At 42.5% G+C, this 25,023-nt stretch overlaps 1 protein-coding gene across 1 annotated transcript; it reads left to right on the forward strand.

The window, feature by feature from the left end:
- On the forward strand, positions 1-23,016 carry LOC311029574 (tumor necrosis factor receptor superfamily member 10B-like). Its single transcript, XM_084034789.1, has 10 exons — positions 1-308; positions 10,669-10,840; positions 13,113-13,244; positions 18,348-18,459; positions 19,365-19,498; positions 19,584-19,691; positions 19,767-19,813; positions 19,904-20,212; positions 20,299-20,335; positions 20,695-23,016. The coding sequence occupies exons 1-10, from the start codon at positions 276-278 to the stop codon at positions 20,994-20,996; spliced, it is 1,386 nt and encodes a 461-aa protein (XP_083890915.1). The 5' UTR covers positions 1-275; the 3' UTR covers positions 20,997-23,016.
- Positions 23,017-25,023: the final 2,007 nt, after the last annotated feature.

Here is a 25,023-nt window from a genome sequence, read left to right on the forward strand (position 1 = left end):
TGTTCAGCCTGGGTCCGTCTGTCTCGCAGCTCCCAGGGAGAAGAAGAAGAAGAAAAACCCCGTAAAGTTTTGTCAGTGACGAGAAAAACACTCATGAGAGAAAGCAAACGGAGAGTTTCGAAGCTGGACTTGTGCGGCACGTTTGGGTGTTTTTTATTTTTACTCTAATTTGTGACTTCCAGAAACTTCGAGCTGGTTGGGTTTTTTTTTTTTTCGGTAAACGCGAAGTCGCCGGGATTTTCACGTCTCATCTCGAAGATTCTTCTCCCCCAAAGATGAACTACGATGCGGTGGTCGGGAATGTTTCTGTAAGTAAACGATACACTTTAAAAAAAAAAGTTGTTAAAGTGCTTTTTTTCACTTCGCGTAGCGCCGCTACAGTGTACATTATTAAGCTAATGACGCAAATGTTGACTCCAGTTGCGTGGACTTCAAGGAGTGCGTTATAAAAAATAATAATAAATAAAAATACGCTCAGTGTCATTACAAAAGAGGAGGAGGAAGAGGAGGAGGGGGGGTAGAAAAATCACGACCGGGCCTTTGAACTTGATGAAGATGAAACCCCTTTATTGTTCTGCAACTGTTTCCACACACAGGAAGCAACATTGTTGCTTGTTGTCGATCATTAGTGTTTCCTTTCTGTAGAAGAAGAAGCTTTTTTATAACTTTATTTTGAATATTTGCTTCTAGTTTGCAGGACATGTGCTGCATCATTCACCCCCCCCCCAGCCTTAACATTACAGCCACCATCTGTGTTGGACATCATGTGGTCATATTGTTCAGACGTTCAGGCATTATGATGGTCTTCTTGGTCCGTCACAGCAGGATGTAGCTGCTGGCCATATAGGCGCTATTAATAAGCTGCTTATGGAATGCCCTTTTCTTTTTCTTTTTTTCTCAAGCTTTTAAGTCAAGTTTTGTGTTGAAGCTCGAGGATTTAGTGCGAAGCTGTGAATCAGTTTGACCCCTTAAAGAAAAAAAAAGAGCCAAGAATTCACCTTGCCAGTTAGTCAATTAAAACGTCAGTTCTCTCTCTCTCTCTCCCTCTCTTAGTTTTTTCCAGTCAAGTTTCTTCCACTCAGACTCTCACAGAGACGTCTTTTCATTCCTCTTTGCCTCCTTTTTTTTTCTTTTTTTTCCATCTGTGTGAACACCAAATGCTTCTGACACTATAAATACTGTACCACCTCGCCGGTATAAGACCCTTAAAAGTGGAGCCAATCCATTAAAGGTCCTTTTTGGATTCATGAAACACAAAAAAACTACATGTGAGACACTAAGGAAGGTTCCCCTTCAAACTAACTGCTTCCGTTTACATAACAGTGTGAGATAGGAAAATCAGAGCTCCCAAATGACCGCAAATTGAAGGGCTTGGCTTGTGTGTGTGTGTGGTTGATAAGGGCAGAAATTGCTGGTCATTAAGTTTGTCGTGGCATTTCAAAGCTCTCCTCACTGTAATAGTTGTTAAATGATGATTTCTGGATGTTTCATGCTGTTTGTTTTCGTTCCCCGCCGTGGTCTGATCTGTGTTTCAAGTCGTGCAGAACTGAAATCAAAGATTTTTTTGCTTCTCCGGTGTGGCAAAGTCAATGTTTATCTCTTCTGTAAACCACAGTACATTCTGGAGGGCCTCAACCAGCAAAGCCTTGTTGCTGAGGGACTATGGGGAACTTTACCCCCTCCCCTTCCACACACAAACACACACACACACACACACACACACACACACACACACCCCTTCAGATTGCCTGTGTGTACGTGCCTCGCCGTCCAGTAAACTTCCTGTCTAGAGTAAACATATTAGTGGCATCAATTTGCTTCTGAGAATTGTCATGCCTGTTGCGCTTCGGGGATGGTTATCTGTGAATGTTTACTGTGTGTCTGGGTGTTGGTTCACACAGGAAATGTCCCTCTGTGCCCCCCCCCTCGTGGACGGACAAAAGGGCAGCAGAGACATTGACATCTGGGACAAGTGGAGGCCAAAGCGGGAGGGTCGCTGGGGACCGAGTGGTCAACAAATTGGCCCGTGGTGCCGTAACATGCTGCTTATTGCTGCTTTGCATGGTGACCATGTGAAACAGACACGGGGGGGAGGGGGGGGGGGGGTACATGATACTGAATGATGCAATGTGGTGCAACCAACTCACTCAGATACCTGCTGGTAGTTCCCTCCTGCCAGGTATTTCTTATCTTTTTTTTTTAATTGTCGGGCGATGTGTTATTCTGGTTGTCGATGTGAAATCATCCTACGGTTTATCAAAGAGCCGCTGAGTCACTCCTCACCTGTTCAGGTGCGGCCCGCATACCAACGGAGGCGAGTCACGGCTTTCACACGTGGGCTTTTTTTGAGATAAGCGTGGAGAATTTACTGCGTGTGTGTCAAACATCCCTAAATACACAAATCTCCAGCCTGATGTGTGTTTTTTTCCCTTCTGGACTCAAATTCCATATCAGAGGCCGACTTTGAGGTGAAATGCTCTCATATAATGGCTCTCCCATGTGTACACAAGTCATCTGACGGGTCAGATCACATGAGTTTACTATCCTCTTTGAGGACATTGTACTAGGAATGGAAGTCTGCCAAAGAGTAGTATTCTTAGCCTCTTTTTCTTATTGAATATTGGTTTTTAATGTGTGTTTACATATTTTTATTATGAAAGCTTTCTGTTTATACGACATTCAAATGCTACTGAAAGCTTAATCACTCGGCTTCAGTTCATTTTTCATGATTGATTGACAATTTGTCTGTCGTGAGGATTTGCTGCTGTTTTTTACGTCTTTGAAAACTGAATGTCTTTTGAGTTTTTTTTGGGACAAAGGCTCTTTTGCTTTTACATTATTACATATGGTAATAATAAATAATGGAAATACTTCTTAGATGCAGCCTATGCAGGCAGCACTTAATGGAAATCACCATTAAAATGCTGTCACAATAGCAAATGTGGGCATTTCTTATCATAATTAGTCAACTGACGAGGGAATGATCATCTATTTTAATAATAGATCCACAGTTTTCATGCGAAAACATTCAACACGTCCTCATTCAAACTAAAACTGTGGGCATTTGCTGCCTTTCTTTGCTTTTTGTGATGTATTATATAATTATACCGACTCTTTGGAGACATTTAAATGTTGGTTCAACAAAACAAGAGCTTTGATGCAAATTCTACAACATTTAGACAAGAGAAGCTAATTAGCTGAATACTGATAATGACAATAATTGTTAGTTGCAGTCCTGCATTTCAGACTGGAAAAACAGCTGCAAAAGATTTCTTATCAGTTACTTCAATTGGTCTATTTAGTGCGAAAAATGGTGTGCAATTTCCCCAAAAACCCAAGTTGACATATTTAAATTGCTTGTTTTTCTGTCTCAATGCCAACAAAAATATTCAAGGTGTTCTAATAGAAGACAAAAACCTACGTATTTACATTTAAGAAGAAGCAATCTGGTGTTTTTTGCTTTAAAATGGATTTAAATCGATTGACTGGTTTGTTGATATGACATAATAGGAAGGTTTTCTGGATCTCCTGGATGAACGGGCAAATCCTACCGAACGTTTGGAGTCTTAGAACAAACTCAACCTTTGTTCGGAGATTAGAATGGACTTCTGTTTACAAAGACATAAATCCAAATCAAATTCCAGCTTTGGACAGTCACTTTAAATGCTCTTGACCTGCTACAGCAGCTGCATATTCTACATTTTTCGCAGTGATGTGTTTATAAAGAAGGCTATAAACTGCCAGAGCTTCATGGGCTTTTTTTTTTTCTGCCTTTAACACAAAGACAAGCTTTAATGGAGTCTAATGTGATTGTCTCTAGAGCGGTGGTGATGGATTCCTGCACATACTTTAATCTATTAGTCATCCGTTGGTGCTCTTTTCATTCCTCGCCCTCCTGGGGTCGTCTTATGAGTCGCCCGTGAAGAAAGGAGCCTAATCAGAATATGAAAGGAGCTAATCCTACATGAATCTCTACAATCAGATTTGAGCTTTTGACGTTCAAATATTCCACAAAACGTGACGACGTTTGTGACGTCAGCAGCCGACCGCCGCGCGTCACGTCTACACACCTGCTCCTGACCTCGGAGCCCCGCCGACCTTTTCATCGCTTTCAGTCGTCACAACAATAAGGCTGCGGTCAGCGTCAAGTCATTTCATCGACTTTGCGGTCGCAGCTCGACTGCCAGGAAATACATTAAAGCTGTCGTCATCGCAGATTGTTTTTGAGGCTTTCTCTTTTTTTTTTTCTTCTTCTTTTTTTTTATGATATAAATGTCACCTCACCGGCTCGTGACACAGCGTCACACTCGTCTAATCAACGAAGCATAACCCTCCCCGCTCCTCCGAGGAAACGCAAGAATTCTGCTGCTTCCCCAAGTTATAAATATCCAGCCTAACGGATATGTTGTGGGTCCAATCGGCTGCCGGGCCTTCTCTCCGAGGCTGCGGAGGGAACAGTTTGTAGCTGAACCCTGCATGAAGCCTCCGTATTGTCTCGAGCTTCCTGTGCTCCCTGAGAGGAGGGGGCCGCCGCTTTTCACACGCTCCCACACACATGCACTGTGTATGTGCGGCTTGTGCATTGTATGTCGTCTGGCCGTGTGCAGCTTCTTCTTTTCTGTGGGTTTTCTGCCTCAAATCGACACGAGGCGTTCGTTCTCCTCCTTTTAAATGTCGGTTTGTATGGAGTTGGAAATCCTTTAAAACAGTTGAGTTTTAGTGTGGTGTTTTCAAGGTTTGAAAAGTGCTTGGATTTAGAATAAAGTGCTTGAAATCTGTGTTCTATGTGATGACATATAACGGAGAAAAGAAGATCTCCATGTTTGAGGGACTGAAAACAGCATTTTCTTTCATTTGTGGTCCTTCTGTAAAAAGCTGTCTCCAAACATTATGTTGGTTGTTTATAGGACAATAACATCTCATTTAATGTGATGAACAAGTGACATAATAAGTAGACTGAATACTGACCATTGGATTGATACAAATATGGAGTTTACCACAGCTGGAAGGTGCTGGAAAAGCATGGAAATGCACCTTGAAATGATTGAAAAGTGCTTGAATTTGACTTAAAAGAAGGTGTAGGAGCCCTGGATAAAGACGTACTCTTGGATTTATTTGCAGCAGCGTTGTGTCCTTTCTCTTGACGTGCACCGGGTTGAACATGTCTTCATCATTCAAGACAGGATGTCGGTGTAATTCATCACTCAAGGAAAGTCGTACATCCCCCCCCCCCGGGTCTCCAGGGTACGCCAGGCTTCATCTGTCCTGTCAAAGTCCCACTTGAAGGATTCAAAAAAGTACGTTTGTTGATTAAATCGAGTTAAAATGTCGGTTATATTAGATTTAGCTCATAAAAACCAAGCCAAACTAGTATCGGACATTAGTTTTCACTGATACCTCTAATGATATTATAGAAGACGTATGCTGTTAACCTCGTGTTCAAAGAAGAGCCATCTGAGTGCAACATGAAAATAAATACTGTTCTTTTGAATAGACGGGACAATTGAGCAGTTGAGGTTAGGTAATAGTAAAAGAATTGACCTGTTTTAGCTTCATTTTGGCTAAATAATGATACAAACGATTAGTTGACAGAAAAAAAATCTATTTTTATAATCGATTCAATGTTAAAGAGAAAAATGTTGCACATACTCCATTTCCAGCCTTTTTAAAGTGAAGGTTTGCTGCTTTTTCTGTGCTAGAAATTAGATTAAGTGTGCTTTTCTTCTCTTTTTTTTAATAGACAAAGAGACATTATGATCTTGGAGGATTTCGAACAGTACAGTATGTAAACTCTCGCAGCAGTTGCGCCGTTGAAACAGCTGCAGCTGTAATGTAGATTGCGTCGTGCCTCCTGTTATGAGAACGGGGTGGATGTTTCTCTTTTCCTGTGGTTGTGGGAGGCCACGGCGTTGTGATAAAGACGGAGCTGCGGTAAGGTCAGAGGAAGACGCCGTGTCACTGACATTTGAACCGGAGTAAAAAACATTTCATATTAAAAGTCACATACGACTCCTTTTTTTTTTAAAGATTTTTTGTTTAAACAAAAACCAGTTTGTTCCAAATCCTTCCAGATGGTGTCATGTGCTCCGAATCCCTTTTTAAAACATCAGTTTGTAATGAAGCGGTAATGGTTTGTAATGGTCGGTCGATAATCAGTGTTGGTTTACTTCTGGTTGTTGATCTCTCCAGCTGCTGGCCGTCTATAATCCGATTTAAACTGCTTAAATTGTTGTCAGATCAACAAATCATCCGTGCAGTTTTAAGTTACACTCCAAAAAAACTGTCTTTAATGGATTTGCTTAAACTACAAAGTGACAACTTTTTAATTGGTTCTCTATGGACTTGCCGAGAGTAAGCGGAGAAAAGTCATGAATGCGTTACAGTTCTGTCTGTGTGTGTCTGAAAAAGAGATTTATTTATTATATTAACTTATGATTAGCGTTGTTCTAACGTCGTACACTTTCCAAACGATCACAAATGTCCCGCGGGTCGTTAAGGAAAATAATTGACTAACGAGAAGATGGCGGTACATCATGTTGTTCCTTATCAGCGGGGCCATGATTGAAATCATCTGTCCCGTATGAAATGAAGAACCGTGTGTTTGCTTTGTATGTGTGCAAGAGTTCATCGCACTTTCTTTTAATAATGGAGGACACTGTAAATTCCCTCGGGGATGTGGAGCGATCACCCCTAAATGGCCCATTGATAACCTAAGTCAGCTGAAAGGATGTCCTGTCATTTAGTCACAAACGCTTTCTCAGTGTACACGGCATGAGTAGCGTTTGTGCCGAGGCAATTTGGAAGAACCCCGGGTGTTTTTTCTAGAGGAAGCGGAGGGAAGCCGCTGTTGTCGGATAAACAGAGGGCCCGTCATTATTTTAATGTAACTTTTTATTAGTTTAACTTTAAACCTACCGTACATGCAGACTGATAAAGCACGACAATAGGACACTGTTTCACCAGCTAATGTGCCCACTTAGAAGATAGAGACTGGCTGTGAAGTGGACTGTACCACTTCAGCCAGAGGGAGGGGGGGAGGGTTGGAGCGTTTCCAGGGATTGTGGGTTTGGAGGGCTTTTCAACATTGAGGTTATGGTCACTCCAGTCTTCCTCCTCGCTGGGTTTTTAAGAGCCACATTGTGGCTGCACATAGTGTTTATGTATACAGCACTTTTTGTGTTCATGTAGTTTGGCAGAATTATCGTTGGACAAGTGTTTCAAGAAACTTTTTTTTTATTTCAAAATAAAAGCTGCATAGAGAGATTTTTTTGGATTTAAAAACATTTTTTTTTTACATTAGAGCTCCGTGATTATGCACTGGTATGTTAAAACCAGTACCAGTAGCACATTCTGCTGTTTTCTTTAATAGTAATTAGTTGCATGACTGAAAATTAATTGTGGATTATATCCTCGTAAAACTGAATATCTTTGGACTTTTGGTCGCTTCTGAGTAAAACCAGACTTAGGCTCTGGGTAATTGTGATTTTTCTCACGTTTTATAGACCAAACGATTATTTATATTTATATAGGGTAAAAATATCGATACGGCAATTTATCGTGATACTTTGCCACCCAATACAATATCGATGCGTTGTGAATGCAGTACTTTATCCTTTTTCATTTTATTTTCAATATTTATTCCAGTGAATTTCATGGGAATTAATCAAATGGAGAGGCTGTTTTGAATGAAATTGTTTTGACTCAATTTGTCCTCTGATCAATATCATCTGATGTACATATACAGGTACTTGTGTTTTCATCTTTATTTATATCGCAATATAGTGATATCGTGATACGTATCGTGACCAGTGTTGGGGCTAGTTACTTTAAAAAGTAATATATTACAGATTACATATTACTCTCAAAAATAGTAATGCCTTACACTACTATATTACTCCCTGGAGAAAGTAACTAGTTATATTACTAGTTACTTTTTTAACTAGTATCCTGCCCCTATACAGGCAATCGAACCGGGCCGGAATGTCGGGACCCGTGCCCTCAGACCCGGGCGAAAAGTCCGTGCAGCTCAGTCCAGCTCCGGCCGCTCCAGGTCCGCGCAAAGACACAATTGACCTCCGCGAAGCCGGGCTTCGGCTCCGCCGTAGACCCGTAGACCCTCGGACGCGTCGCGGGGAATCCAGACGTTAAATAGACACAAGAACCCAGCCGAACTCGCGGCCCTGATGCCACCAGACCATGGTGAAAAGCCCTCGGACATCGGTCAAACAGCGGCCAGCCCAGCCCCACGCGAGTCCACACAGGCAGACTCTCGGTCGAACGCGAAACGCACACACGCGCAGCACGCAAACCAGCCGGGAAACAGACTGCTGAACACGGCCGAACTCGGCCCACTTGTGCCCACAAGGCTGTGTGAGAAGCCCGCGCAGCTCAGTCCAGCTCCGGCCGCTCCAGGTCCGCGCAAAGACACAATTGACCTCCGCGAAGCCGGGCTTCGGCTCCGCCAAAGACCCGTAGACCCTCGGACGCGTTGCGGGGAATCCGGACGTTAAATAGACACAAGAACCCAGCCGAACTCGCGACCCTGATGCCACCAGACCATGGTGAAAAGCCCTCGGACATCGGTCAAACAGCGGCCAGCCCAGCCCCACGCGAGTCCACACAGGCGGACTCTCGGTCGAACGCGAAACGCACACACGCGCAGCACGCAAACCAGCCGGGAAACAGACTGCTGAACACGGCCGAACTCGGCCCACTTGTGCCCACAAATGTAACGCAAGTAACGAGCCCGGAAAATTGTAATATTATTACTATTTTCAGTAGAGTAATGCCTTACACTACTAGTTACTTGAAAAAGTAATCTGATTACAGTAACGCGTTACAAAGTAACGCGTTACACCCAACACTGATCGTGACCAAAGTATCGTGATATGTATCGTATCGTGAGGTTCTTGCCAATACTCACCCCTAACTGAATCTCCTGTGTAGCATCCCTTTCATCCGCTAACTGAGGGCAGCTGCACCTGGGATGTGTTTTGAATCACCAGCCCTGGAATGAACAAAAGACAGGAAATGATGTCATCTCTGCTCTCTATGCATCTTCACTGTCTAAAGACACACACCTGAGTTTGAATGTTTGATTGGCCCCTGTGATTTATAAGCTACACTGCAGCTGGATAAATACACTTTGTTTTTTTTTGTTGCACATTGAATTGGAAGTGTAGGATTACCTTTTTTAGCAAAGCTCATTCTTTCCCCCAGTTGTCTTTTTTCCCTCCCATCTTTTCTTTCCACTGTGTTGTCGTCGTCGCTCTTCGCTTTCTACTTTAGTGGCTGTCTCTGCATCCCCCCCCCTCCACCCTGCAGTCATACACATAGTGTATTCAAGTCTAAAGACCCTGTGTCATGCAAGCTGTTGCACATTTTATCTCCCTCCCTCTTTCCTTCTCTCTTCTGCCCCCCTCTCCTCCCCTACCGCCAGAATGTTTGGATAGATCTAAATGGTGTGATTGTGACTGCTCTGCCGGCCGTCTGCCCCTCCACGTCTGCCTCTCAGCGTCGTTGGAAAGTCTGACGTGAGCAGAGGGAGAGGAAGAAGGGGAAAGGCAGAGAGAGAGGGGAAAGTTCTTGTGAACAACAAGGCATGGCGTCCCTCCAGAGAAGCCAAGTCTAGCGTCAGGAGTCGTTCGCAGGCTCCAGCCCGTCCTTCTTTCCTTCTACCTCCTGTTTATCTGTTCTCAGCCTTGAGTCTTTATTCCACTCATTCTCCCACACTGTCTCAACCCATTCCCTGCAGAACATCCCCATCTACAACTCGCTGTCTACAGTTTCTTTGAATTCACCCTCCTCCTCCTCCTCCTCCTCCTTTATCCCTCTCAACCTCGGCCCTCTCTCCACCCTAACCTGTTCCTTTCTCTCCTGCTCAGGTAATGGTGGAGGGGCCAGATTTTGCACACCAGAGACAACAAAAAAATCAAAATCTAGGCCTCTCCGTTTACCCAGGAGGTGTCACATTGCATGCATTTAGGAGAGGGGGGTGTGCTTGATGGCGGTGTCACATGTCGTGCCATTCAAAGAGCCGGGGGTTTAAGAATGTGGGTCATTTGAAGTAGAGGCACTAAAGTGTGTTGTTCAGCCGATGAATGGAGGGCCTTCTCACGTTGACATGGTGAAAAGCGTGTGAATAAACACCAGCGGCCCTCAGGGGCCCCCACGATAAAGCGTCCGTGGCTGTATTCTTCCCAGTACCCCCACCTATACAAGCCGGTTATTATCTCAGCACATGAATGAAGTTCAGGAATCACATTTGATACGGCACAGATACCTTATCAGAGCCTCTTTCTTTCTGTTCCGCCCACAGAAGAGGAAGTCTGCTAGTGTCGTTTTAAAAACCAGATCATGGAGTAATTAAGTTTGGTTGCCTGTTGCTTGCTGCGTAGTAGTTGCTGTATTGCTTGGGGTCCCTGGCAGCTTGTTTTTGCCTCCAGTTCTGACCAGCTGGATGCCTCCACTTAATTGCTTTCCCACGGCAGATGTTCAGATCAGATGGTTCAGATTAAGTCGCAGATTGCTCACACAAGGTTCCCTATGAAGATAGACTCTCCCCTTTACTGTCCTTCATCTAAAGACTTTGAGTGGGCGAGTGTGCATACTATAACACACAACCTAATGCAAAGCTTTTTCCTCCCCACCCCGACCTTGTTGATTCAGGCGTTTGTGGCGACGCTCCTCATCGGGCTGGTTTGTCACGCAGCCGATCCTCCTCCAGCATCTCAGTGGTCCGGCGACGAGCACACGAACCTCACCCTTCGGCGGCACCGGACGTGCATCGAGAATGAGCAGTACCTCCACCAGGGTCTCTGCTGCCACAACTGCAAGGCCGGTAAGGAGAATCGCATTAAGTAGAATATACACAAGTAATTCAGCTCCAGTTACACACACCCAAAAAACGTAGGAGGAATGTTTGGGCCCCCGAATGAGTTCGCCCGCCGCAAGCACTTCAACCCACAAACTTAATCTGATCGGCATATAGGTTTGTTTCCTGCGTCCTCAAACACAGATGCCGACATTTTTAAAGTGGCTTTCTGTGTGAAAGTCAAATGTCAAACCTATAACCTGAACTCATGTCCCAAATGAATCCCAAGTAGACTGCATGGTCTAGAACGACGGCACGACGGCCAGAAACAGAAGGCAAGATCACAGTGAAAGTGGCAAAAGAGGGAAAGTGCAGAATATGCAGAGGTTATTTTTAACTCCTAAGTAATTAAAAGTACCAGCCACATTCATTCATTATGCATTAAGGATTTGGTAGGACTTAACTTTGCTCAGGAACAGAGAAACAATAGAAAGCATCCTGACAGGAAATATTACAGACTGGCATGGGATGTGTTCACTGACCAGGACAGGAGCGTTCCCCAGCAGAAGTGATATTGGTGACAAGGGGTGCCTGCGGAGGGCTCAAACAATACCCTCCCCAGCCACAGCCTGTAGTATCAGCTGCCGTACCAGCAGACCTCAGAGCAGCTTCTTTCCTCAGGCTGTGAGAACTTCATCCACCACATATAATATAGAATTTGTTTGTGTGTGTCTATTTTCTTATGGAGCAAAGATGTGGACTACCAGCTGCTTTTGGTTGTGGAACCATGTTGTAAAAATTACAATAAAAGAAAAAATGCTCGATACAGTTGCTTGCTTATTTAATTAAGAATTCTAAGAAATACTATTAGTATTTGATCAGGTCTTAATAAATCAAATATTTCTTAAACATGTGGCCGATCATCCAAAGGGTTGGTCACCGGTTCGGTTCGGCTAAACCGTGTTTGATTCATGCAAATCCGGTTGAACTTATTACACGTTCTGGAAAATTAAAAACATCAGCTACTAAATCCAACGTGTCTTTCATTAGTAATAAGCAGCAATAATGATGAGTGATTAAAATAATATTGTGTTTATTTATTAACGGCCAGTGTCCGAGTCGGCGTAAAATGCAGCCGGCACGCTGCCGAGCGACAGAGATCGCAATTCAGTCGAGGTGGGAGAGTGAGATGCATACGCAGTACCTTATGTTTGTTTACATCAATGTTTTGAAGATGCGTTGCTAGGCGACACACCGACGGATCATTTAGCGAGCCGAGAATGTCGATCCAAAGCAGATGAAAAGCCGCTTGCTTGAATGCGTATCTGATGCACAGCAACTTCGCTTGTTGAAGAGTCATGTAAATATGCAAGACGGGCAAAAGTTCACCTTTCAAAGTTGTTTTGAAGCCACAAGCTAATAGGGAATTTGTCACACGGCCTGCGGCGGCGTATCCAGCTCTTGTTCCGGGAAGCTGCGATGTTTTGTAAAAGAGAGACCCGCCGCAAAGCTTACTTATTTATAAACTGTACGTTTGCAGCATATTTTTGACCCTTTCCGTGTTTACGCCGCAATCTTCTGTGTAAAAATCTGTATGTATCGCTCAAGTGCGACTCCTAGTGGGAAAGGTCGGTATAACCGGTTCGGTCCGTTCTTTGGCTCAGTATCGAACCGGTTTGAAAATATTTAAACCGGCCCAAGCCTAATCATCCAATTATATGTGCAAAAAGTAATTCATACCTTCGGGTGTGTTGTTTGTGTCAGTCACGAGTTTTTATATAACTAGATTTTTTTTTTTTGGCCTGAGTGCATATTAAGTTTTACCCACACACTTGAGCTAATTCAAGTAACTGTTATTACCCCCCGAGCCAACCACAACACCGACGCTCGATCGACTGATTTCTCTTCAGCCAAAGCCTTCCTGTTACTTTTTTCCTTTGTGCATCAGATGAACCCCAAAAATACATGAGACTCATATTTAGTCATGCTGTGCCTGAATTGTGTACAAAAATGCTAAGAAAACTGACCAGTGACGGTTGTCAACTCCCTGTCAAGTTCAGTCAATGGCGTTCCTGTTCTTCCTCCTAATCCCCCGTGAAATGCCGACAGTAACTTCCAGGAATCTTTAGTCATCATGTGTAAAATGAAGAAAAAAACTCCAAAAGTCCCATTTCCTCTCGTCTTAGCTGATTTCCCAGTGATTTAGAAGCACATAACGCGGTGTGATCGCTATGGTATGTAACATGCTATTTCAGCGGGAACCTTTTGAATTGCCTGTTTGATCATCACATGTGTGCAGGAACGTTTGTGCAGAAAGGATGTGAACGAGACCAAGAAGAAGGGACGTGTCTTCACTGTGAGCACGGACAGACGTACACGGAGCACTCCAACGGGATGAACCGCTGCCTGCCCTGCACACACTGCCACTCAGGTAACGACACCACGCTTTATTATTGGGAGAATGAATGGTTTATCTGGTCAGGTTCGGGTTGCGGCCTTGTACGGGTGCTGGAAATCCTTGAAAACACTTGAGTTTTAGTGTGGTGTTTTCAAGGTTTGAAAGGTCTTGAAATGTGTGTTCTATGTGATGACATATATGATAGAACAGAGAATAGAAGATCTCCATATTTGAGGGACTGAAAGCAGCATTTTCTGACATTTCTGCATGAAAAATGACTTTTGTTGATGAAAATAGTTGGTGATTATATTTCTGTGGATCTGTTAGTGGAATTAGTTTTCCTTTCATTTGTGGTCCTTCTGTAAAAAGCTGTCTCCAAACATCATGTTGGTTGTTTATAGGACAATAACATCTCATTTAATGTGATGAACAAGTGACATAATAAGTAGACTGAATACTGACCATTGGATTGATACAAATATGGAGTTTACCGCAGCTGGAAGGTGCTGGAAAAGCATGGAAATGCACCTTGAAATGCTTGGAAAGTGCTTGAATTTGACTATGGAAAAGGTGCAGGAACCCTGTATCTTTTAAATTTGGGTAAGCAAATTTATAAGGACGTCCAATAAATCAGAGCCCAAGTTGTCATATTCAGAAGTCATCGTTTGGGTGAGCAACAGCCCAAAAACCCAAAGATGGTAGGGAAAAGGCCATCAATAGATTATTAAAATTACTTCCTGATCCTTATTCTGTAGAATTGACTCATTGACTCAACTGTATAAGACAGGTCTATTGTAATGGGACCACTGTCCGGTAAAACGTGTGTTTATGGAAAACTACAGGAAGTGCATGTTGAAACAGGAAATAGCTTTGTCACATTTTCAAAAACACTGAAAATAGGTCTGGAAAAAGGAAAGAAAATACATTAAATAACATATGTCATGCAGGGCTCCCCCCTTTTTGTTTATTTTAATATTAGTGTAATTATTACCATTATTATGACTAAATATTTAACATTTTAATTTTTATTTCCCATCGTTAACACACACAAGCACACACACAAAAACCCGCCTCACCTTCTCCTCCCCTGAAAAAACTTTTTTTTTTAACTGGCCCGTATTCTTTCTTCTCGTCGTTCTCTTGTTCTCGGCCTCGTACCGTCTTTTTGTCTTTCGATAAAAACAGCAACGACAAAAAACAGAAGTAACACATAACTGGCTTGCCCTTTTTAATTCAAAAAGGCAGAGTCTCCTGTAATCCAGTGTGTCAGAGATTTATTGTTTAGGGGGAAAGTTAATACCTTTTTGTCTCTCTCAGGTCCACTGGTGAAGCTCTGATGTTACAGAGTTGGGAGGGCGTGTCTTTGTTGTTTTTGTCTCGTCGGGGGGGCTGAATGTGAGCATGGCGGCCGTCTCGGGAGATTCGCTTGTGTGTGTCTGTCCTACCTGGCTGAACTGGGTGTGGCTGCCTCTCATTGTCTCCCACACTGGCCGTCTTTGTGTCCCCGAAAGGCTCCGAGCTCCAGAAAAGAGACTAATGTTACATAGGATGTGTTTTTGTGCTCAGTCACTGCCGTTTCACCACGGAGCCTTGTGTGTTTTTATTTATGAGCATGTGAAAATCATAGGAACACGGCAAGGAAATGTAAAATTTTAAAAGGTTGCCCTCACTATAGACGATGGAATCTCCTGTTGGGAAACATCACATATTAACAAGACCACAGTTGATTGAATGAATCATTTATGATGCTAGTTGGACGGTAAAGCCCTGGTTTTGGATGCTGCTAAGAAAAAAAATCGTAGTTTTCATTCACTAAATAAATATTAATTTAAGGTGTGATTGGGATTAAGTTGACTTCATAATATATTTAAGATTAGAAGACAGAAAAACTATTTCATATTCAGGTTTGACTGAACTGCGCCGAAAATCATATTTCATATTTTTTTCACATTGCATCAGATTTAAGAATGTATTGATTTTTTTTCTTCTCCAAAACAAACTAGACCCACATACGGCAATGAATTATAGACCATCACTTTTTTAAAAAAATACATAAAAAATGTCTCTTGAAGAAAATTAAATTTTTTATCTAAACATTTTATTTTATTTATTATTTGTCCAAAATGATCTTCACTAAAAATGTTCCATCTGTGATGCAATTTTTTAAAAAAAAGTGTAAAGTGATACCAGTATGGTTTGCTGCCATTTTAAGAGTTTTAGGCATATTTTGACGATTATTGGGATAATATCGTAAATTACAATGATTTGGCGTTTCGTGCGACTCACATTATATACATATAATACCAATACATTTGTCATTCTGCTGCTTTTAGTTGCCACAGACTTTAGACAAACCTACCAGTGGACGGTTTTTGGATTGCTCTTTTTGGGGTTGCTCTAGAGACGGCAACTTTTTGGGGGAACGAACACCTCACTTTTATTCGCGCCTCCATGTTGATATTTCACGTGTCTGGAGAGAGCTTTGCATTTATTATGAACTACGGGAGCTCAGGTGTAATTAAAGCGAAAATCTATTTTTATTTTTAAACACATTTTAAAGACACTTTGACTTGTTGCCAGGCAACAACTTCCAAATGTTTTTTTGTTTGTTTTTTGGTTGGATGGAGGTTTGGTCTTTCCCTGATTCCGATCCTATTTAAAGCTTTGCTGCTCCCTCTACATGTGTTACATTCCAATTATCACTGAGCATAATTCATGTGACAAAAGTGAAAACCATAATTTCTCACTACACTGAGCTACAACACCACCGGCTCCATGCAACAGTACAACAGACGGAAACTGTTTCCAGTGTGAAAATACACTTCCTTTAGCCGAGCACAGAGGAAGCGGAGAGAAAGCGCTGTGTCGTCGGCAGAGTGTGAAGTATGGTTACTGGCATTTCAACTTCACACGCAACCAAACATGATTTCTAGCTTGATCGGATTAACTAAATGGAAAACAAATGTTACAAACTCATCATCATCATCATCATCATGTTAAACTATTTAACTGTTGTAAACAGCACTTTCCCCCCTTTTTTATTTTATTTTAAGGATAATTGTGAGAAACTTCAAACATATATTTTTTTATGTGACACATTTTCACAGTTACTCAGTGTGCTGCAGGGCTGAGTGTTTAACAGCAATGCAATAAATGAGATTATCGCTCCATCTTTAGAAAAATAACACAAAATTGCCCCCAAAGAAAACTGTTTTGCATTGGAAAATTCTCATTAAATGTTGTATAACATTGAAAATATAACAGTCAAACCCTCTGACCTAATAATGTTTGATATGTGCCAAAAGTACACACTTTCAGTTTAATTAATAGTAATAGCCTTTTGCATCATCTGAAAATATTAAATTCAAAACATCTCAGCCTAATTCTTGCTTACCTTAGTAAACAATCAATAAAATGTTTTTAGTTTCGGACTTTATTTCATTTGTATTACCTTTCGTTAGGTTAATGCAGTTCAAAGCGCCAGAAGAGACAATTTGACAATAATATAAGACAATAAAAAAATGTACTAAAATAGATGTAAAAGCTATAATAACAGTAATAGGAGATAAACAATGAAAAGCAAAGACTAGATTAATAGAATAACATTAAAAAGAGGATGCGATTTTTACGGCTGTGATTTTAATCAAACACAACTCTCATACAATAAACACAGTGAATAAGATAAGAGGCTAACTGATGTGAATAGAGCGTTCTTTATCAAAGGCCCTGGCTAAATAGGTCGGCTTCAACACTGTTTCAGCAGCCCTCAGATCCTCAGACGCACTGTTCCAGCGGTTTGGAGAATAATAGCTGAAGGCTGACTCACCAAAGGTTTTTCAGTCCTGCACTTTGAACAACGAGCAGACTCGTGCCAGAGGACTCGAGGGGCCACACCGGTTCAACCACAAGACCAAGAAGAAAAAATATGTTAAAATCATTACGGGGACCTTTTAAAAAAACGGGGTGTAATGTGCTCTCTCAACTTACAGGCAGCTGTCGCTGATTTATATCCTTTTCTGTGTCGTTACAGTAGTCGAGCCGGCTCCATAAGAAAGCATGCGTTCGTCTCTCGGTGTCACTTTAGAGGAATGATCTCACTTTAGCCGTGTTTTTGAGGTGATTTGTAGACATCCAGACGTTTGTATCTAAAATAGATTTTAAAGGGGAAAATCATATAATATATGTATATGTATGAACACAACAACAGAGTCTGCTTGGTGACAAATCCCCTGCTCTGTGTACGTGTTTATGTTCATACAATCCCGAGTTGTTGCTGTGGGCCATCAAGCCGTTCCATATATAGTCGTGCATAGCATAAGTCACAGCTGTGAAATCCACAGGCCCCGTTCCACACCGCTGCTATATTTAGGTCATCATGATCATTACATTACATCGATGGTAGCTAATAACTAATGATAGGACGGCATGCAAGTAATAAAATACACGCATTCTCTCAGCTCATCTAATGACGCACCTCCTTGGATTTCCTGATGAACGTGATAAAGTGTTTTCGGGGGGGAAGATGACTTGTGGACTTTGAATCCTGGTTGTAAATCTCACCCAATCAAGTTGACTGAACAGTCATAAAGGTGAATAAGGTCCTAAAACCTACTTTACCCTTTAAAAAACTCTTCATATCTTGCTCCCAAAATGAGCTGAATTTAGTGACAAAAATTAATTTGGAAAGAGATTACAACCCGACAAACGTAACGCTGCTTTTTTTTATTTCCCCTAAATTGGAAAAGCATGGACATCAAATTACTGTGAAAAGGTCATCTTCCCGAGGAGGTAGACCACTGGTTTGTGACTCATTTTTGATCGTATCTTAAAGGCCAGGGTTACGGTCTTTTCAGGTCTCAATTTAATAAATGAACCCCCCCCCCCCCTCCGTCATTATCCTGTTAAAATGAGGCCCATTGTATCTAAGAGGAACGTCTAATTGGAAACACAATTATCTAACTTGCGTTTTTGCTCAAAGACATACTTGCTAAAGGTCAACAAATAACCTGAGACATCCTTCATGTTCTGTCTCGTTCAACAGCATGGTCACAAGTTCATTACGAGTCTACTCTCCTACGTCCCTCGTTACCATGGTGATGTTTCACAAACTATACTATACTTTACTGTAATCCACAGATGAGATCCAGACCGCGTCCTGCACCAGGACTACAGACACCAGGTGCGAGTGCAAACAGGGGACCTTCTGTGTCCCAGATCAGGCCTGCGAAGTCTGCAAGCGATGTGCCAAGTAAGTCTTTTTCTTGAAACTGGGTTTTCTAGGTTCTCGACGTCGCACCATGCTGAATGTAGTTCGGAGAATGACTCTGTCTGGGTTTTCATTCTTTTAGCGTGCAATGTGATTAAAATTCAGACCCAGACTGGCAGAAAAACCCAAATGCACCGTTTCCACCAAGAATTTCTTGGTAATTTTACTCCCTGCGACCTTTTCCAGGAACTAAAAAAAGAGTCCATCGTTGTCTGTTTTTTGTACAAAAATGAGGCAAATTGGTAATTTGATGGTTGAAAAAGTGGCATGATGTGAGACGAGGGCCTTCACTTCGACATTTACTGCGGCGTAGGTTTTAATGATGCAGGGAGTAAAAGGCAGAGGAGGATAATGGAGCTGAGAGCGTCGGCCTCAACGGGAAATCATCTGTTGAGTGTTTGATGATTATTAATTTGCTCGCTCACGCAATAATTTTTTTTAAAAATGAGTCCGGAAGCCGACTTTAGTAAAGCCAAACTTTGCTTTTAATGTTCTCCTTTCGTTTCCCCTTAATGGATACTACAGTGCTCCCTTGTTGTTTGAATGAATCGGTAACAACCATCCGTGCAAACCACACTCAAGTCCCTGTACTGTGAAGGCGAGTTTAATTCCGACAGGCCGAAATCACACATTTGCCTCAAGTACTTCCCTCTTCAACTGGGGTTTTATTTTTTCCTTACTTTGTGGGTTAAAATTTCTCCCAGAACTTAATTTCGATTCTGGTCCATGTGGTCGAGAAGACAAAGAGTCCCTTTAAGGGTTCCTAGTCCCCTGGGGAACTATCCTTGCTGTCAAAAAGAGGGGGCTTTGGTGTTGAGGTTGAAGGATTTTGCTGATTTTTTTGTATGTTTTACTATTAATGCAATGTTTTTCTTGATAAATCCCAGGTGTAAACCGGGAGAGGAGGAGGTGAAGAAGTGCACGCCGTTGTCCAACACCGAGTGTCGGAAACGGGAACCTTCCCCGACCAAATCCTCCTCGGCCTTCCTTCCGCCCACGCCGACGTCTCCAGCAGATACAGGTAACATCACTGTTTCATGCAAAGACTTCCCTTTTAACCTCAGGGTTGTTTTTACACTTAATCGTACATTATTTGATCCCTCCAGGTGCTCCTATATGGATTCTCCTGCCCTTCCTCATCTTCTTCATCTTCTTCATCGCTGTACTGGCTGTGTGGTGGTTCGTCATCAGGAAGCGTTCCTGTGAAACCCCATGTGAGTTTTCTCATCAGACGTCACCTTCACGATGGCGTGAAGTACGTATCTTTAACGCCGTTTGTCTGCTTTCAGGTTCAAAGAACCACTGTGAGTCCAGCGAAATTGTGAAGATCCCAATTGTAAGTTTTCATTTAGATTTCTCTCTTGTTTTTTTGTTTTTTTACACAGTTTGTCACCATATCCTATCTTTTTTTTTAATTCCTGCTCAGGACGAGAGTGGAGCCACGGCTGAGGAGAGACAGAATAATCAGAACGCCGGCCTGGAGGGCGAAGAGTCCCGTCCGGAGTCCCGGCCCCTGCTGCAGGAGACCGGGATGACCAAGGCCTCCCCTCCCCTCGAGGACGAGGACCGAGGACTGGGAGACAGTTTGCCCAACACCACCAGCTCGTCTCAAACCAGCCTGTCGGCGTTGCCCACCGCCGCTTCCTCCGAAAACACCCCGATCACCCTCCACGAGAACACCCCGATCACCCCGCAGCACAGCCCCGTCGCCGGCCGGCTGCAGCCTGCAGACATGGTACCCCAAACCCTCAAGTCCTGCTTGTGTTTTTAAACATGAATCACCTGTGCTTCCATCTCTAATGTTTGCATTTGATGTTGCAGGACGATCCTCTGCAGCATCGCTTGGTGCCCCAACAAGGTAACCAACCATCTGCTAAAACATTTGAAACAGCAGCCAGAATCTCCTCAGGATCTCACATTATCTGCTTGATAGATTAATAATCTCATGACAGTCAGGCAGTAGCCCGAGCCTTTTGGGGGTTGGATCACGCCGTCTTTTTTTGGTGTTGTTTTTTTGTCATGCTACATTAAAAGAGGGCATGGCTTAACGGGTCTGTTTGATCCTCCTATTAAAGTTTTAATGTGTTTGTCGCCTGGAGGGGAATCGGGGGAAATGATGATAAAGATAAACCGTTAACAGTTTACTTACACAGGGTTGTTGTGTGTGTGTTTGCATCTCTCAAATCTAAACTCCATGATCTGTTTCTTCTTTTAAAGGGTCTGAGAAGTCCCTGAAGAAGAGCTTCGATCTGTTCGACGAGTACCTGGACGTGCGGATCCACAACAAGTTCTTCCGACTGATCGGAGTCAGCGACAACCACATCCGCATCGCGGAGAACGGCGCCCCCGGTGACAAAGTGTACGAACTGCTGAAGAACTGGATGCAGAGGCAGGGACTCAAAGCCGACATCAACGACCTGTTGGATGCTTTGCTCAGTATGGACCAGCGGCGCTCCGCCGAGAGCATCGCCTCCGCCGCGCTGCAGAGAGGCTACTATAAGCACGCGGACGAGCCCTGAAAACGAAGTAAAGTACTCAAATAAAACCTAAAAGCACACAGACACACGGTGGAGTGGACGTCGTGTCTCACGAACAGGCTTACCTCTTTGTGGCTGACCGGCCACGTATCCACAAAAAAAAAAAACAAAGCCAGTAGTTTTAAAAAGAAAAACACAAAAAAGGGGAAGGCCGAGCTGTATTTATCAGAGCTCTGAAGATGTCGACTACTTGCCGAATGGAGGCGTATTAATGGCGATGATGAAGAAGATGAGTGGAAATTTAACGACCACGAAGGCGTCCGCTTCCACAGGCAGAAACCGGCTGCATGTTTATAGGCCTCGAATGAAGCAAACATGCATCCACATACTGAACGCTTAGATGTCTCCGGGGTGTGTGTGCGTGTGTGTGTAGGTGTTTATGTGTGTGTGTCACACACACACATCTGGTCCACCACCCAGATCCCCACACAATGCACCAACCTGGAGACGAGGATTTACACTGGTTTTGTAGGAGTGGCATTAGCTCTGTCACTGATACTGTGCCTCCTTGATGCACTGACCTCTGGCACATGTAGGATTCATGCTATATTTGTTGTTTTCTTGATTTTAAGGCTTCTCTGAAACGAAATGTTACAGTTCTCTGACTTCACAGGCAAATATTGTCCATTTTGTTGCGACGGTCAAATTGCAGCTTTTACTAATCGTGAGTTTTTTACCTCCTCGGTGCCTTTTTGATCCACTACATTTAATCAAGCCGTGTTGATTTCATGATGTTCATAGAGCTCAGTGATTCCGAAATGTTTTTATTTACAATCAACTTCAGTTCTTTTGTCGTCCGGTCTTTTTATATGTTCAGTGTTGCTATGCACATGACATCGTAGAAGGAATTTCACAAGTTGTTTCTGTTGGACAGCTGATAGTCACATGTTTCCCACGTAACGTGGACAACTTCAAAGGTCATTTTTTATTTATTGACATATTTATTGTAATGAATAATAATTTTTATTATTTATATACCGTTGTCAAAAACGACCGTCCCCGCCTGGAGAAACCAGCACAGTGACAAACGTTTCTAAGCTTCAGGGGCAAAAAAATGACTGACATCAGACATATTTTCAAGGTGCGGTTGAACCGTCGTCGCGTTCAGTTCAGACTTCAGCGCTCGGCGCTCTGGTCCACACTGTCCCATGTGTTCACGATGCTAAATGCAGACTATCATTTCAAATAAGAGGCAATCGTTCTAGAAAACTGACCTGTTGAGGTGAACCGACTGAATGAACGCTCCTCCTGTACGTGTGGCGTTCAGGTACGGTTCAAATGAGATGAAGGAAATTACTTTTTTCTGGATTTTAAAAAAAAAAAGAAGAAGAAGCTGAAATTGAATTCTTTCACGTGTACATATGAATGTCCAGAGAGCGCTGAAGTGTCTCCGTGTAAATATGCAGCTCTATTAACAAACCCCACAATGAATATCGTTGGTGTGAAGAAGTTCTTAAGAACGGAAAACGCCAACCAGAGTTTTTTTTGCCCGTTTTCCTGCAGTCTCTTTATGTATAAAGGAAAAAGAGTTACAGAGTTATATATTATTGCTGAAGAGTGATGCTACAGTGCTGGCACTGCCATCTATTGACAGACAATGAAAATACAGCCAGCATCAATTTCTAGGGATCCTATACACTCTCTCACTAAACATCCTCCCTTTTTACTTCCTTTTAAACATTTCTTTATTTAAAGAATGACTCTTCCGTCCTGCAGAAGCAGCGTGCATGTTTCGTTCACTCTGTCACAGTTCATGTGAGTTGTCTTTTTTTCTTTTTGAAGAAACAAAACCACAAAAACAATTTTGTGTTTTTTTTTTTTTTTTTTGGTTTGACATATCTCATTGCAAGTCCCAAGCTGTTCAATTAACTTCCTCTTTACTTGTGTAAACTTCCCGCCCCCTTAGTTATTGTTTGCTTGTCATGGATTTCAGATTATAAATTATGCAAATGCATCAAAGCTGTTTTTATGTCAATTTCAAATAAATGTTTTGTACAGATGAGCCAATTTAAAATTGTTTGAAGTTTACTTGTTTTTCATCCTTGGCCTCGACAGGAAGAAAAAAAAGATAAATCACCTGAATGTTTCCTCCGGTTGTGCAGATCAGAATTACTACATAGAATATATAAATATAGAATTACATTGTCTTATTGTTAAATATTCATATCTGTCATATCACAGAAACAACAAAAGAAGATCACAGATGGTTTCATTCCTCAGACTTCACAATGTGTGTTAAACACAAACATGGAGATTATTATTAGCTCGTCTTTGTGTGCACAAAAATATAAAAAAAATAACACTATTTTTTTTTTTTTTTTTAGAAATACCAGTATAAATGTTATTATTCATATTATAGATATTTAAATGTAAAATCATAAACACTGAATAAGACATAAAAGTTCATCCAGTTATTCTGGACATCTGAGTTTTGACGACTCTTCTCTCAGGATGTTGCATTCACTGACCGGCAGGTAAAATTAGACATCCAGGTTATTTCTCTGTGTATCTCCTATTGCTGGAGTATTTAAAGTGTCCTTTTCCTTAAAGTAAGACGCCAGATATAAGTGAGGAGACTTCCTCCTTTGTGTCTCACTGTGGAAACCTCCTCTTCATCAGGGCTTCTTCCTCGCCGCCTTTGCCTATTATAATCGGGGTAAAAATGACTTCCGACTCTTTTCATCACTCCGTCGAAGAAATAGAAATGATTGTACTCGTCGTCGTTGGGAAGGCCGTCGTCTCCATGTGTGGGTTCCTTCGAGGAAAGCGCCTCTGATCCCGATCCGGCAGATCTCTCCGCACAGCGTTTCCACCCGCGATGCATCAAACCTCTGCAGGGTGGCGGCTTGTCATCAGCTGCAGTCTGTGGAGGAGAACATTTCCATCAGTGCTGAGAAAGAACAGTGAAGCGTGACTCATTTCAAGTTACAGCACATTCATGTTTTTTTTAATTGGACAGAAAATATTAGTTTACTTTAAGCAGAGCATTATATATGCTCTTTAAGATCAATAATTAAGTGGGAAAAAAATCCAATAATATTCTCATTTCCCTTCATGGATGACATTGTTTTCTCATCCTTGCATCATCGGTTTTACTCAACTTCCTGTTGGATAGATTCATCTCTGTCTTTCACACATTTCTGTATTTTAACAATATCCCTCTGTTTTTATGCAACACTTCCTCCAGCTAGAAATGTTGGAAGAAAAGATGACGCTCATCTTGTTCCAGACAGATGCTAATTAGCTTAGCTTAGCACAGAGACTGGAAACGGAGGGAAACAGCTAGCCTAGCTTAGTCTGAAAACAACCAGCATCTCCAAAAGCTCATTAACACATTTTAATCTTATTTGTTTAACACGTACAAAAAAATGTGTCATTTTATTGCCATTATGTTGTGACGTTTTTATACTTTGGTCTTCAAAGGTTTTTCTCACCCATTTCCACTCTTAGCTAATCTAAGCTAAGCTAATTGTTGCCAGCTGCAGCCTCACATATTAGCACTGTTTTTCTTGTTCTTCTGACACTGAATGAAAATGTTGATCCGTTCCTTTTACTCTGACCGAGGACTCGACTTACTTCCGGAAACCTGTCCGCAGCTTGTTTGTGGACTGTGGGAGGTTTTGCCAACCTAAAAGAGTCCTCTTTCGGGACTTGTTGGACTCTTTCAGGTTCCGGCCTGCTGGTTACGACTTCACGGCGTCTGCTCATATCAGCCAGGGCGTCCGGTCTCATCCTGAGGCCTGAGAAGGACTTCTTGGTCTTGGCGTCGGCCTCCATCTGTGTCGGCGGCGGGGTATCTGGTCCCGGCGGTCCGTCTGGTTCCCGCTCGCCTCCCCGATTGAAGACTAACGTACTTGACGTGGTCTCTTTCATCCACGTTTTCGCCGTCGTCGTCTCTGTTGTTGCCGTTTCTCCGTCCGTCTCTTTGAGCGAGGGCGGCGAGGGCACGACCGGCTCTTCTGACGCCACATCTCCCTCTTGTTTTCTGTGATTTATGCCCATAATTGTA

Source organism: Eutrigla gurnardus (genome assembly GCF_963514095.1).
Source record: "Eutrigla gurnardus genome assembly, chromosome: 19".
Taxonomy (NCBI): domain Eukaryota; kingdom Metazoa; phylum Chordata; class Actinopteri; order Perciformes; family Triglidae; genus Eutrigla; species Eutrigla gurnardus.

Coding starts and splice junctions, on each gene's coding strand:
- LOC311029574 (XM_084034789.1), top strand. CDS start 276: ATGAACTACGATGCGGTGGTCGGGAATGTTTCT. Junction 309..10,668: donor CGGTGGTCGGGAATGTTTCT/GTAAGTAAACGA, acceptor TTGTTGATTCAG/GCGTTTGTGGCGACGCTCCT. Junction 19,692..19,766: donor GCGTTCCTGTGAAACCCCAT/GTGAGTTTTCTC, acceptor GTCTGCTTTCAG/GTTCAAAGAACCACTGTGAG.